At 43.8% G+C, this 14697-nt stretch overlaps 1 protein-coding gene across 10 annotated transcripts in view; it reads right to left on the reverse strand.

The window, feature by feature from the left end:
• Positions 1 to 404: 404 nt before the first annotated feature.
• Positions 405 to 14697, reverse strand: part of greb1l (GREB1 like retinoic acid receptor coactivator) — a 48135-nt gene continuing 33842 nt past the window's right edge. For 6 of the 10 annotated variants that reach the window (XM_013913231.1, XM_013913225.1, XM_013913227.1 and 3 more), the window contains 23 exons: positions 13744 to 13929; positions 13349 to 13648; positions 13137 to 13265; positions 12652 to 12786; positions 11840 to 12037; positions 11583 to 11763; positions 10615 to 10804; positions 9793 to 9929; positions 9336 to 9678; positions 8937 to 9052; positions 8567 to 8799; positions 7744 to 8303; positions 7448 to 7550; positions 7195 to 7341; positions 6949 to 7088; positions 6685 to 6846; positions 6377 to 6581; positions 4962 to 5124; positions 4612 to 4839; positions 4374 to 4530; positions 4092 to 4292; positions 3329 to 3467; positions 405 to 2668 (listed from right to left, as the gene is read on the reverse strand). In XM_013913231.1, coding sequence (XP_013768685.1) covers positions 2505 to 2668; positions 3329 to 3467; positions 4092 to 4292; positions 4374 to 4530; positions 4612 to 4839; positions 4962 to 5124; positions 6377 to 6581; positions 6685 to 6846; positions 6949 to 7088; positions 7195 to 7341; positions 7448 to 7550; positions 7744 to 8303; positions 8567 to 8799; positions 8937 to 9052; positions 9336 to 9678; positions 9793 to 9929; positions 10615 to 10804; positions 11583 to 11763; positions 11840 to 12037; positions 12652 to 12786; positions 13137 to 13265; positions 13349 to 13648; positions 13744 to 13929 — 4517 coding nt within the window. In that variant the 3' untranslated portion in view covers positions 405 to 2504. The remainder of the gene's footprint in view (positions 2669 to 3328; positions 3468 to 4091; positions 4293 to 4373; positions 4531 to 4611; positions 4840 to 4961; positions 5125 to 6376; positions 6582 to 6684; positions 6847 to 6948; positions 7089 to 7194; positions 7342 to 7447; positions 7551 to 7743; positions 8304 to 8566; positions 8800 to 8936; positions 9053 to 9335; positions 9679 to 9792; positions 9930 to 10614; positions 10805 to 11582; positions 11764 to 11839; positions 12038 to 12651; positions 12787 to 13136; positions 13266 to 13348; positions 13649 to 13743; positions 13930 to 14697) is intronic. The other 4 variants (XM_013913230.1, XM_013913234.1, XM_013913233.1 and 1 more) reach the window with 4 other exon arrangements.

Below are 14697 nucleotides of genomic sequence, written 5' to 3' on the forward strand. Positions count from 1 at the left end.
AAACACATTTCAGTTAAGATTGTGGGAGCAAGTTGCATATTAAGTATTAAAATCAAAGAGGAAAAACACTTTCTACGGACCATTGTTTTGATCATCACTATTATATTAAATCTAGGGGTTAGGGAACACAACCGTCTTCTGGAAATAATTCTTTAAGCTGGCAACTTGTATAGTGCAAGTCCAACATTTGCAAAACCCCCAGTGACATTCAGTAGATCCAAGAATCATTCGTTTGTGTCTTGTGCAAAGCCTTCGCGACCGGTTTTGAAGAGGGCACGCTCCCTTGGCCCAAGTGAACTTAGGCCTCAATCAAATTATACACTCCAATATGATTATCAGTCCCAAATGCTTTTCAAATAAATAAAAAAAAAATCCTCATGGACCTGATTCTCATTTTCAAAAAAAGAAAAAAAGAAAAGGAAAAAACCCCCAAAAAGAATAAAGACATAAAAGACAAATCTAGGTAGATTCTTCTTGCCTTTGCAACATAAAAATGCAGAAAGACATCACCAAAATACACTGGCAAACATTACACAACATTAAACACATCAGTAACCCTCGGTGGGTAAGGGGATGATCGAATATATTAATAATGTAAACAAAGCTTTAAACAGTACAGTAGTACAAAACCCAATTATTTGATCTCTCTACACACAGAGACAAACAACATTCTTTCACCTCACAGTCAAAAGGTTTCTTCATTCTCATTGGTCCAAAAACAAAACAAAACCTAAGCAGACACTGTGTGAAACATCGCTTAAGGCATATTCTTTGGACAACCACGTGCAGAAACTTAAAAACATTCATCTTTCAAGTATATGTGTAAACCTAATTTTCACCCTTTAATTCAGGACTGGAAACTGGGTTAATCAAAGTGGATGGTAGCAAACATCTTCAATAAACAATCAGGACACCATAACAGGAGGTGACATCTCAGGCACAGGCAGTAGCAGGACAGCTGGCAGTGAGGGAGCTTGCCTGTGGTACACTTTGCGCGACTATGTGAAAAATTACTGTCATAACATACGACTAAATCAACTGCTCGGTGTCCATGTTAACAGAAAGCATGTAAAAATAAAAACATTGTGGCAGATCATCTAAAGCTGTGTGCACGCTGGAAACTATTCTCTCATCGAGCATCGCTTGCAGATATTTTGAGCTCTGGTTTCCTAGGTAACCCTCTAAAGTATTTACAACCCAGTAATATGTCAATCAGCAGTATCATACGCTTTCAAAGTCTCTAAATTTCCTGTCACTGTAGGTTATTTTGGCTACAGTTGCAGAACGACACTGACTTCTTCTATGGTTTCTGGTTGTCACATCGCTTCCTGCGTGGATGTTGATTCACAGCGGCGTAGCGACCGCAAACCGTAGAAGAAAGTGAGTGAAATGTGTTATGTGACTACATGTCACGTTTCACCTGCTGACAATGCTAACTGGATGAATCCCAAGATAAACTGTTCTCAACTTTGAGGCAAGGAATTGAAGTAACTACCAATGAGAACGCAGGATTCCATGCATTAGTGGGTTACCTAGGTAACAAATCAAGCAAACTGCTTCCTGTGTGGATGCAGTTTAATAGTGTTTCAGAAAAATTGACCAGCTTCACAGATTTCTATTGAAACTGAAACAGTAAAATACCGAAGACGCAACTCGTATGTTCCCGTAGTTTTCCAGTCGCTTTGGATAAACTCGCATGAAATGTAGTCATGTGACAACATGTTGTGTCAAATCCAACGGCTGCTTATTGTTTGATTCCCACAGCTTCCAGTACAGATACTCCTGATGACCTGAAATCCAGTAATGACCAAACTCTTGGGTGTGTCTTTGTAACGTTATGAGGAAACATAAATGGGCTTTGTGGATTATGAGAGGCGAAGCAGGTGAGAAAGGTCAAAGAAAGCAAAGGAAAAAGGAAAAGTGCAGCTAAAGGCGTCTTTGGTGCTTAGAAAAATTAATGGCAAACTTAAACTGTTTTCATGCAGATGCACAAACATTAACAAACACAGATGTTACCATGGTCTCAAACCTGCCATGTCCCTGTTAAAATATATTCCATTGATGCTGGTAGCGCGACTCCTTAAAGCCACCTCCCTCTGACCCCCTGAACATCCAGGACTGGACAAAGTGGGTTCAAAATACATTCTTCAAATAGTCACATTATCCGTCGCGAGTCCAAAAAAAACCAACACCAAAACAAAATAAGTTCAGTTTCAGCTGTGCTTTTTTTCCCCTCACAGCAAAGTCTTTTTCACTACGACACAAACTTAACTGAAGACAAGCCGACAAGCGAGCAAAAGTCAGAAACATTCACCGACCCTCTTTGGAGTCGGGCACAGTGCACACTGGCAGTACAGAAAGCTGTGTCAGGTGGTCCTCACACCTCGTGCTCCAGCATTTCCCTGCTGACCTGTCTTCTGCCTGATCAAAATTTGATTGCAGGTCTGGAACTAAATCTCAGTTCTGATTGGGTTTCTTCAGCAGCGGCATAGATTTGAGCAGGTTTAAACGTGGCGGCCGGTCAGAAAGTAGAGGGACCGATCCTCGTTGCAGTTGGCCGTCTGAAACTCGTCCCGCAGGCGGAACTGCCATTCATCCTCCAGCTCCAGTCGGGCGATTGTCTGACGCAGGGAACTGCGGTCCTGACAGATCACACAGAGGGTGGCACCTGTGAACAAATTCAGGATCAAAAGTTAGATAGTAGGACATGCAGTGCCACTTTAATTATCAAGTTTAGCTGTTTAGTTCTCTATTGTGAGACAGATTGCATAATTCTATCATGTTAGATTTAACAGGGCTAGAAAGACATCCACGTGTGGCATAGTTTGCATCTAAGACACCAACTCATACGCAAGAACTGTCACTGCCTTCCAAACAAACTACAGGTGACCATGGCAACCTATTAGCAACCAAACCAACTGCAAGGATGTTTTTGGTGCAGCATTTTTTATATCTTTGTAACAAATTTCACCTAGCAACAGCGCACAACTTCCAGTAACCACTTACCAATCGGTTCAGGGATACAGATTTTCCCTTAGCAACCACTGGTTGCCAGGCAATCACCAGCTGCTCTCTATGCTTGCACGACTGGGATGTAAGCTACTGTAGTCAGGAACTGATTCTTATTTTGTAGAGACACCCAAACCTTGCCAATGTCCTTTTAACATCTGGAAGCTTTTATTTTGACAGTCTAGCACAGAGGAAGGTAGGGGGTGAAAATCTAAGAAAACAACCAGGTCATTTCCTATAACTATGTGTGGGGTCTTGGGAAAATATGAGCAACAAAGCATCCCGATCCCTTCCTTTAATCGTGACACTGATTTCATACCTTTGAGGAAGTCGAATTTCTTCAGGAGTCCAGAAACAACGAAGGAGTCACAGAGGTAAAGCAGCAGGCCACTGAACACCAGCCCCTGATGGTTCAGGTTGGTGGAGTGTGGACGAGAGTTGATGTAACACACAGAGATCTGCAGCAGCAACAACAACAACAACAACAACAAAAAAAGAGACAAACTTCATTAATCACAGTCGGGAAAATGAAACTAACATCACGAACTTGCCTTTTCGATTCGAAGTAACTGAAAGAAAACATTACGACTCCCTGACAGTTCCTGCTGGGAGCTCCCGAAGGTGTCTGCTCAAGCAAAATTAAAGTCGCCTTGTGGGTAAAAGGTTAAAACAAAAGATGTGCAAAAACTTGAGAAGACTGTGTGTACAGATAGATGGTCATTGCCTCCTATGCACAAATGTGCAGTAAATGCATTGTTAGCATTCACTGTGTGCACGTGTGCGTGTATGCAGGTCAGAATGTTCTAAGAAGAACAGATGGGAAAGTCATGCAACATGCTTCTCTGTGGGTTAAAAAAAAATCTACATTAAAGTCGGGGAGCAAGTTTGCCTCATTTCTCTATACTATACAGATTAGAGCACCTTATAAAGTATATAACTCTGCATATCAGACAGAGAAGCACTCGATTTCTATCCAAAATGTGTCTATCACAGTAGTCTGGTATTTAAGCCTTGCCCTAAGTTTGAAATAGAGATTATTCTACTGTTCCTGCTTTCAACTGCAACCTCCAAGGAGCTCTCACCTCCGGGCTGAGGTTGAGGTAGCTGTCAATGGACAGAACTGGGTTGTCTCTGTTCCTAACAGCTTTCGGAAATAGTCTGTGACTGCAGCTCTGGAGGAACCTTTCCAGTAGGAACTGGGCCGGGGCGTCGAAGAGGGTCTGTTCGCTGTCTGGTGCACAAACATACTGCAACGGGCTGATTAGAGCGGGGTTTTCAATTTCCTTTGGAGAGAAGAAAGAAGTTTCTTGCTGGTGTTACGCACAGAAAGACAAGGACATAACAAAGCGAATAATTTTAATCACCTGAACACCCACCATGAGTTTAGGTTTGACCAGGAATTCTTTGTTTCTTCCCCCAACTGGAATGTGCTTCTTCATCAGGAAGAAGTTGTTGAAGCGGCACAGCAACAAGCCACTGCTATTAACCCTTAGATTAAAGTCCACCTCCTCGCAGCCATACCTGCACGGGACAGCAACATCAGGTAACGATGACAATGCACACCTCAGACCAACTGACTCACATGGCCTTCTCTGAGCTTACCGATTCAGGTCGTACTGGACGTTCTGCGTCAGGTCCACATTCAGCATGACAAAGTCATGGAGGTGACACCGACTGAAGGGATTGCTGGGAGACCTGCGAGCCAGGCTGCTGCTCCACTTGCGTGTGCCGCACACGGCGTACTGGGAGATCTTGGGCGTGTTCTCCATGTGCTGCAGCACCGTTTTTAGAGACACGTTGCTGAGACATGAGCCTCCATCTGATGTCTCACTAAGAAACCAATAGGGGAGGGCAATTTTACATATTTTGAACATATGCAAAATTGATTTTGAACAGAGCTTCGTTAACCGTAGCAACCAACTCCACTCTTACACTTGGGAAGCGCTTATTACCTTCCTTCTGCTGATTGGTGGGCGTTCCACTGCACACAGGAGTCGTCCATCATGACAATGAAAGGCCATATGTCTTGTCTCTTGACACCTTGCTCCTCCAGTCGGTTCCTCTCCAGCTCGAGGTTATGGTATGACAGCTCTTTGATCAAGAAGCGAGTTGCACCTTAAAACAGACAGGATTGTTTTTGTTAGGTTTTCACTTAAGATTTGATTAAAACTGATGCACCTTTAATTAACTTTGATAAAAGAAGTAATCTTTTCAAATCCCATGTAAGGGATATATTTGCATAGAGCTTGTATACATTTGCAAATTTACAAGTCTGACAGTTTAGAAAGACAATGAGGTACACTCTGTTGGGCTTTTTGTTCTTCTCTGTCACACGAACCCTCTGCATGTCCTCCTACACTACATTCATGAACCTCTTCTGAGGTCTTCCTCTTTCCCTCCTGCCTGGCAGCTCCATTTAGCCACTATCCGTCCTCTGCACATGCCCAAAACCATCTCAACCATTTTTCTCTAACATTTTTCCTCCAAATCGCTCAACCTGAGCTGTCCCTCTAATCTGTCCGTTCTGATAACCGAGTAAAAATCTTAACATCTTGAACTCTACCATCCGTCTATTTATTTTTTCCAGTGCCCCGCTCTCCAAATCCTACATCATCTCAGGCTTCACTACCATCTTGTAAACCTTCCCTTTCACTCTCCTCATCTCTACCCACTCCAGCCTGCCTGCAGTCTCTACACTCTGTTGGGCACTGCAGATAAAAATATGTTTAGGTATTCAGCAGAGAAGTCTATCCTGATTAGAAAGCAGTCACACTGACATAAAGGGTCATCTTTAGCCCAATGCCATCTGCTTATCTGAGAGAAATGTTGTTTAGTTACACCCACTTCAGAAAGGCCTTGCACCTAATTGGCTGCACTACAAATCAGACTGATACAATAGATGGCTGACCTTCTCGCGTTGGGTAAGGCAACAGGTAACCTTTCGCCTAGTTTAAACACAGCACTAAAAACAAGTTGAAAACACAACCATGGTAGATAATACACTGCAACGAATTACTCATTATCAACAGAGTGATTAGCTGTCATGTAAAGGCTGAACGCCACTGTGTGGACTTTCAACCACTAGTAGTGCTGTGGAGAAAGGCTTTCATAAGAGGGTCTCCCATTTAGTTATTTTTGCTCATACAAGAGCGAGTGAGCAATGTAACACAAGTTCCTGCTATTCTTTTTTTTTTAGCATCTGCTGCCATGCAAATCACGACAACAAACACAAGCGAGGGCAAGAAAAAACGATGATATGGGGAAAAAAATGTATATCGACTGCAAGTAGAATGAAATATTTTAAATATATTTTAGTTAGGATCAAAAAACTGTCAGGTTTAACAACAGAGATAGCTCAGCTGCTCACCAACTCCAGCGTTGTTGAACATGGCGGGCAGGACGAGCAAGATGTGGTTGGGCCAGTACTTCCTATAGTGAGGCATCTCAAACTGTTTGACCACGAGGATGTGCAGATGTGCTGCGCCCTCCGTGGCATGGAAAATGTTGAGCAGGCCGTGTTCTTGGCGTCCTGTGGTCGGGGTGAAGATTGGACTCCTGAGAAGGTCGGGGTCCTGCAGACAGATAAACACGGTTGAAGCAAAAGTAAACATGTGACCCAAACGGCGATTAGGAGGATTAAGGCGCGACAGATACTGCTGTCTTGAGCAAACTAACCTTGGTGGAGACCAGAGGCAGACGCATGCTCTCCAGGTGGCTGCCCTGATGACTGAAAACAAAGTGCTGCTCCTTAGATTTGGGAATCACAAACTGGAGCTGGACCTCCTCTCCCAGCATGGACGAGCAGAAGGTGAAAGCATGAAAAGTGCACTCCGACAGCTACAACACAACCACACACATACGTACAATATTAACACAAGGATGGGATATGTGCATCTGTAAGTCTGCAGTAAAGCAGAAGGTGTTGGTGGTGCATCTCACCTGTGTAGCTGCGCCTGCTTCACAGTAGTGATGGCACTGGTCACAGTGATGAAAGGCATTGTGGGCAGCAAACCTACTCTGACGTATCGACTTGGTCACTCGTGTGGCTGGAGTTTGGTTCTCTTTATCTTGCTTACAATCTATATAAACATAAAAAACGTAAGTTCATTTTTTAATAACACCCGATTAAAAAGCTGAACTCAGAGTGGGCAAGTTTGATGGGTTTTTTCCCATGTTTTTGCTGACCTTTGAAAGACTTTAGCATCTTGTCAGAGTAAACAGGGCTGGCTTTCCTGAATTTAGGATCTCGGAGGTTGGGGTCAAAGGGCAGCTTTCGGACTTCCTCGATGTCCGGCCACTGGGTACTTACTAGAGTTGTGACCTCTGAATTTTCTGTGGAGGGTGATTTGATACATTTGTCACCATCAAATTAACTGCTTCATGTATTTCACAAAATGTGAAGGCCATTTAAAAATAAACAAATCCCTATGAGTCTCACCTTCCTCCACTTCATCCTCATCATACACGTCGACCTCGAGCAGCCTGATGAGCATCCGAAACAGGATACGCAGAAACTGCAGGTAGGCGCCAGTTTTTCCCACCTAGCGAAGGAAAGGAAAGAATACCAGTAGAACTACAGTGACACTTAAATCCAGATGAGGAATTAACTGCATAAATTTATATGGATGCCAATAAATTTAAAGAAAATTTTTAAAAAGAATTCTCTGTATTCTATTTTTAAATCAAGTTACTCCTTTTCTTATTTGTGACTATTTTCCACACGAGATTTGTTACCTGTGGGGGTCCACTGAGCAGCAAGCGTCGAGGATGCGGCACAGACGGCGCTTCATAATCAGCATGATGCTGCCGCGCGATGGTCCACTGGCGGTAGTACATGCTCTGCTCCGTCCCCTGCAGGGTGTGAGTGATAATGGGCCTCAGCGGACTGCTCCAGGCCACGTCTGCGTGAGGGAGCAGCGAGGAGGAGCTCAGCTGACTCCCAGAGTCCCCCGACAACAGATTGTAAGCCGCTCGCGACAAGATGACTGTGCGCGGTGATGCCCTCGTGGGCTCGCGATCGCTCTGCGTGGACTGGCTGGGCCTCTGGGTGGAGGAGGAAGATGGTGAGGGGGAGGAAGATGAGGAACTGGAGTAGAGGGATGGAGGAGCCTTGGAGGCTTTCGAAGGGTCGGAAGAGAGCGGGGTTCCCAGTGAGTCGCACTCCTCCTTAATTCCGAGTGTTGATGTGCCCATGTCTATGGTGACCATGCCTTCAGGCTGCGAGGTGGAAGTGGAGGGTTTCTGGAAAGAGTCTGCAACATCAGATGAGCTGACACCATTATCCGCCAAAGAGCCTGAGGGAAATATGAAAGACACACCCGCACATATATGTAACTAACAAGTGCTCACATGTTTGGAGGGTTTTTTTCTCTCTTTGGATTAAAACCAAATTTTCTACAAACCAAACTCATTCCAAAGCTATGACCCGCGTTCATTTACAGTACCCATGTATTATGGTCGACTTGCTTTACTGTAATCAGAAATCAATTAGAGTTAATCTCATGTCAGTTACACTCTGGGTTTCCTTTAATCCAACATCACAGTAATTCACACTAACCAGAGGTTCTGGTTGCAGCGCTGCCGTTGCTCTGAGGTCTTTCCAGCTCATCTCCATCATTCAAGCTGGTGGCGACCTTCTCCACATCCGATTCCCGAGGGGCCATAGCCTTCTTTGGTTTAGGAACAACAACCCTGGATACGTAGGTGCATGCCAGACCCACCTCCTGTTCCAGGGCTGTACGAGTCAGGTAGCTGGAGTCTATCAGTCGCAGGTCGCAGTATTTCAAAGACCTAGAAGTGCACAAGGGAGTTGATGGGAGACAAGAGTTTTAGAGAAGAGCTAAACGGATCTTTGCTACATTTTATGTTAAAGAAACAGACATACTGAACCATGTTATAAGCCAGGGTAGTATTAAGTATGATATTACTTGGGGAAAGTCTCTCCAAGAGGGTCTTTGCCCGTGAGGATGACAATGCAGGGCAGCCCTTCCAGATCCTCATAGGTGTGTGGCACCCAGTCTTCATTCTCACAGCCTTGCCAAGCCTGACAAAAAGAGATGAAAATCAAAGTGTGCCCTCTTCAGTTACAGGTTATTTATAAAAACTAAAAACAAAACAAAAAAATGCATGAGACTTTAATCATGCAGACAAAGTATGAGGCAAAACAATTTTTTCATTGTACAAAAGTGCACAACAGATTCGCAAAATCATGTAAACTCCCTGATAATGACTGATCTGCAAAAACGCAGAAGGATCCCAACACTCTACATTCAGCAGAACACACTTCACACAAAGAAATCAGTCGTGTGACTCTGATTTTTCCTCACCCTGAGGCGACTGATAAAATTTCTGTGCAGGTTGAGCTCAGACGCAGGACTTCCCAGCAGCACTGCAAAGCACAGCTGCAGTCCCAGCTTGTCCCTCACGTCCTCCAGTCTTTCTCGGGCCAACATTGCCAGCTGCAGCGAGGGGATACGGACCAGCAGCATGTGGCCGTGGCCCTGGGAGCCCTCTCTGCTTGGAGCGTTTATCAAGTCCTCCACCATGGCCAGGGTCTCTGGAGTTATGTGGTCTCTCAGGGACGGGGAAGAGGTGAGAGCCATCATGGCCTCAGTGTACTGCTGAATCAGCAGGTAGCTGCGGATCACCATGCTGTGTAGGTGGGGATGTCTGGAGGTACAATCAGAGCTTTTTAACTGATTATAATGTCTACAGTTATTATGCGTTACCCACTCAGTGGAAGTAAATACAAAACTCTTCATGCTTGATTCATCAGTTTCTTACCTTTCCAACAGAGTGTGAACCATTTTCTCAAACGCATCATCATAGCGCAGGATGGGACTGGCCATGCCCCACTGCAGGGATCTGCTGTAGTCCCTCAGGCCAAAGTAGACCAGCTCGTCAGGAAACTGCTCCCTCTGCTGGACGATAAAGATACCGACATCAGTTTAGACAATGTGTCCTGACTGTTCTTAATGATACACTGCACACTGTTGAAACGCTGTGCCTAGTTACAAAACATGGAGTAAGTATCCTCATATATAATACTGGATAAGAAAGTGAGCCTAATGTGTTCTATAATATATTGGTTCCCTTTCTCTCTGACTTAACACGAGGCTCGAGTTACTTTAGACCCTTTTTAAAAAATGTCTAAAACTGTAACTGCAGTTTCACCACAGCAGGGGGAGTAGCTAAACCACAGCACAGGAAATATGCCAGTGTGCTGCAGTAAAGTCATTTATGATAAATAATTCACATAAGAAATTTGCATTTGCCATTCCAGTGACTGCCTATCGTGGTGTTTTGTAGACCATTCTGCATAACTCATAACTAAAGAAACGTTTTAGTGTTAAAAAAAAAAAAAAAAGTGGGGATAGGTTAATTGATTAATCTAAATTGCCCATAGGTGTGAATGTGAGTGCGAATGGTTGTCTGTCTCTGTGTGCTAGCCCTGTGACAGACTGGCGACCTGTCCAGGGTGTACCCTGCGTCTCGCCCTATGACAGCTGGGATAGGCTCCAGCGCCCCTCGAAACCCTGAAAAAGGGTAAGCGGAAGCGAATGGATGGATGTAAAAAACAAACAAACAACAAACAAACATTCTCACCAGATTGTCGTTGGACGGCCAGTGAACTTCATTGTGGATGCTGATTCGAGACTGGCGGGTCTGCAAAGTGTAAGGGAAACAGCTGACCTGCAGGACCAAGAGGTTCATGGCATCTAAGACTTCTTGACAGTTCACCACCCGGTCAGCCAAACCCTGCAGCTCCCCGTGGCACACTGAGCCTGACAGGGCACTGAAAATAGATCAGGGTGGGGAAAGTGTTTGAATGAATTCATGGATATTTTTTTACTTACTATGATTATCCTAGCACAGCACTTAATAACACTCAACATGGTTTTGAAATAACAACTTTGTGCAAAAAGCTTTGTATGCTGGTCTAACTGGCTGATGTGTGGGAGGTCGGTCCAAAGATAATCCCCTCTGGGAAAAAGGAAGTGATCTGTTTTAGTGTTCTGGCAATAACAGAAAAAAAATCCTGGGAAGAAAAAAAAACAACCTCAAAACAAAACAAAGAAAGACAAGTTATAATAGTTAACTAAAATTAAAGACTGAAACTGACATGTAGCATAAAGCAAAAGACTAAAATATACTACAGCTTTGCATGTTTCTAATCTTTGCAAAGGGGATCTCACTGGGTGACGACCAGCAAGACTGAAAGATTGAGCATTTCCCCATCATGATAATAAAGGGAATTAAAAAGAACTTTAACAATAAATGGTGTTTTGTTGTAAAATTACATGCCACAATGAGAAAAGACAGCACCTACTGGCCGTCGACAGTGTTCACATGACTGAACTTTAGTATTTGCACAAGCGAAGAAAGATTCTTACAAGAACTTTAGCAAAACTCTCATGCTTTCATTGAAACATCAACATTTCTCTTCAATGGTGAAATAGCTTGAAAAGTCAGTTCTTCTTCTTTAAAGGCTGCTTTAAATTATCAGCAGAGCAAAACAAAGTGAGCCATAATGGTTTTAATGGGAGAATCTGTGCTGTCGGAGTCGCCTTTACCTTGTGAGGTCGACGTGCGAGTTGTCGTGAATGAGGACAAACAGAGTGTAGGGGTTCTGTTTGACTTTCTTCATGAAGGCCTCCATCTTGGCGTGAACATCACCGTCAAGACGCACCACATATTTGTCTGACTTCAGGTGGGCCGTGGAGGGGTCTTCATTTCCCAGGTCCACAAGTACACCTAAGGCGAAAACGTGAGGATTCCATACAGCACTGCAACAAAACAACAACAGTACTTCCTTTGGGTTTGTACACACCTGATTGTCGGATGCGTTGTGCCGTCTGGTGGACCAGAATGTGAGACGGTGGGACCAAAACCAGGAAGTCCACCTTGCAAAAACGCCCTAAATCGAGGTTCTGTGTCCCTGAATCCGCGATGGAGCACACTTGAGAAAGAAGGCTACGAGCCACATTAAGCTGGGCCGGATAGATCTGGAAGCCCTTTGTAAAAAGATCTGCAAGAAGAAACACAAAAGTTAGCACCAGGATGATTATATGTGAAAAGCAGATCCTAACCACAGCAAAGTATCACTGCTTGCCTAAACAAACCTCCCCAAAACAAACTATGATGAAATGTAATTTAATTAATTTCGATCTTTTTTAAATGGTGCCAAATCACAACAGCAGTCACCTCAACCTGCACATGTACCGTAACCACCCTTTTGTCAACAAATTACAACGAGATGAAAATAATCTGGAGAGACGAGATCCAGTCAGAACGATCAAACTGTGCAGTAAGATTAGTCACACACACGGTAACGAAAAGGAAAATAAGTGTAGATCTACATGGTTGATTTTATACACCTGTGATAATGGGACTTAAAAAAGAAAAAAAGACTGAATTCAAAGTTTAAGAGGTGTGGCTCGCTGTGGGATGAGGTACAGGGCCAAACAACACTCCGTAGCTCAAACTAACCTTAACTGATTTTGTTCTGGACACTGGCCTGACTTAACATTGACACTGAATGAAGATCCACATGCTGATTTAGACAGATGTTGCTGCCTCGTCTTTGATTTGCCTGCTAAAAACTGAAAAAGACTTTGACAGCGAGCATGAGAGCGGTCTAACCTGAGTCTGATGGTGGTGACATGCTGGCAGCTTCCTGGGAGTGGATGTTGTCGGTGACATCGCCCTGAAAGGGCTGGATGACCTGTCCTTTCCGCCTGCGCTGGTATCGCACCAGCTGTTTGTCGAGGTTGTCCCCTGGAAACAAGCAGTCACCACCGTTACACAGAGCGAGGGACGGGAGCAGGCTGTGCAATCAGTATCAAACATATCAGAGTGAATGTGTCACCACCACCACCGTCGTGCTTTTTATTATTAGCAGCGAAGGTTTTAGTTGATGTTTATCTCAATTCTAAACAACATTAATTCAAATATAGGAATTCCTTTATTTATTTTACGCCGTTGCGTTTTCTGATCATGCTCACTTTTAATGTGGTTCAGTAACTGTCGTTTTGCTGCTAGTAGAGACAAAAATGATTAGTAAAAGACAAATTAGTATTTTTCTCAAGATTATTTTAATGAACACAACTTATGGATACTCATCTTACCCAGAGAGGTGGTTCTGAAATGAGATGTCAAGATGCTGACTTTCCCCGTGATGAGCTCGTAGCTGATTTCCTTCAGAAATTCATTGGTTGTGAGCATCCCTTCTGCTAAGGCCCGCGCTTGATACTTTCCTGAATCCAACAGGTAAATTTACATTAGAGTTCAGTCTAGATACTGCATCCCACACAAGTTTCACCACAAAGATGACACTCACCCAACACAATCACACAGAACTCGCTGCCGCTCATCTTAGAGGCGCATATAATGACCACATAGGTTGGCAGGCACTGCTGTTGAGGAGGACCCTCAGCCAGAGAGCGCAGCGACTCAGAGATGCCTTCGCCCAAAGAGTTGTTTGTGACCACCACTTGGACGCTGCCGCCAGAGACGCTCGCTTCCAGCCGAGCCAGCCAGGGTAGTTGGAGGGGGGAGATGGCAGGTCCCCCGGGACAGCACAGCATGGCCTTCAAGACTATCTGCTCCAGCTCCTCCCTCAGAGGAATCTGCTCTGAACCTCCAGAGGAAAATTCAAATATGAAAATCTAAAAACACTGGCATGAATCATTTCAGCAACACACACATCTAGCAGTGATTGTGTAGGCTGCTTACCTAAACGTGCAAAATACTGTAGAGTGAGCAGAATCATCGTCTCCACGCTGAGTAACCGGCTGCTGTTGAGCCCCAGAGCCTCCAGGGTTTTATCTGACAGTTGGCTGCTTTTATAGCAGCTGACCAGCAGGGGGCTCACCACTATGTCCCCAACATTTCCATAGAAGTAAGGTAAAGTGCCATGGCCTAAAAACAAAAACTTGGCATTAGATGAACCAGAAAAAAACCCTAACAAACAAACAAAAAAAGCCCACTTAAGATGTGTAAAACATTTAACATTTGAGCTATAAAACTTTGTAAGAAGCTAATTATTATTTTGACTGAGTCGTTTTTTTGATGTAACATTGCCGTCTTGGTCAGGTCTCCCTTGAAAAATAGTTGTTAATCTTAAGGGGAATTTGTCATTAAATAAAGATTCACTAAATACATAAATAAAACTAAGCAGACCTTATTCCCACTAGCCACTTTATTAGGTACACGTGTTCCACTGTTTAAGGCAAAAAAAAAATATTTAAAAAAAATCTAACAGGCCATCACATGGCACCCGCTTAAGTTCAGACTGATCCGAAGGGGGAAGAAAAGGGATTTAAGTGACTGAATCTGGCATGGTTTTTTGGTGCTGGGCGTGCTGGTCTGAGCATTTCAGAAACCTACAGAAATTAAGTGTAAATTTTCCACACAACCATCTCTAGGGTTTACAAACAATGGTCCAAATAAGAAAAAAACAAAACAAAAAAACCCCACACATCCAGTGAGTGTATGAATTTGAGTAAAAAAAGAAGACAGTCCGCTTCGAGCTAATAAAAACTCAGAAAACCACTCGTTACGACCAAGGAATGCAGACGAGCATCTCTGAACACTCAACATGGTGCACCCTGAAGGAGAAAAATGTCTGAGGAATGTTTCCAGCACCTTGTTGAATCTATGCCAATAAGAATAAAAGCAGCTCTGAAG

Source organism: Pundamilia nyererei, unplaced genomic scaffold (assembly GCF_000239375.1).
Source record: "Pundamilia nyererei isolate P.nyererei 1_Seehausen unplaced genomic scaffold, PunNye1.0 scaffold00121, whole genome shotgun sequence".
Taxonomy (NCBI): Eukaryota; Metazoa; Chordata; class Actinopteri; order Cichliformes; family Cichlidae; genus Pundamilia; species Pundamilia nyererei.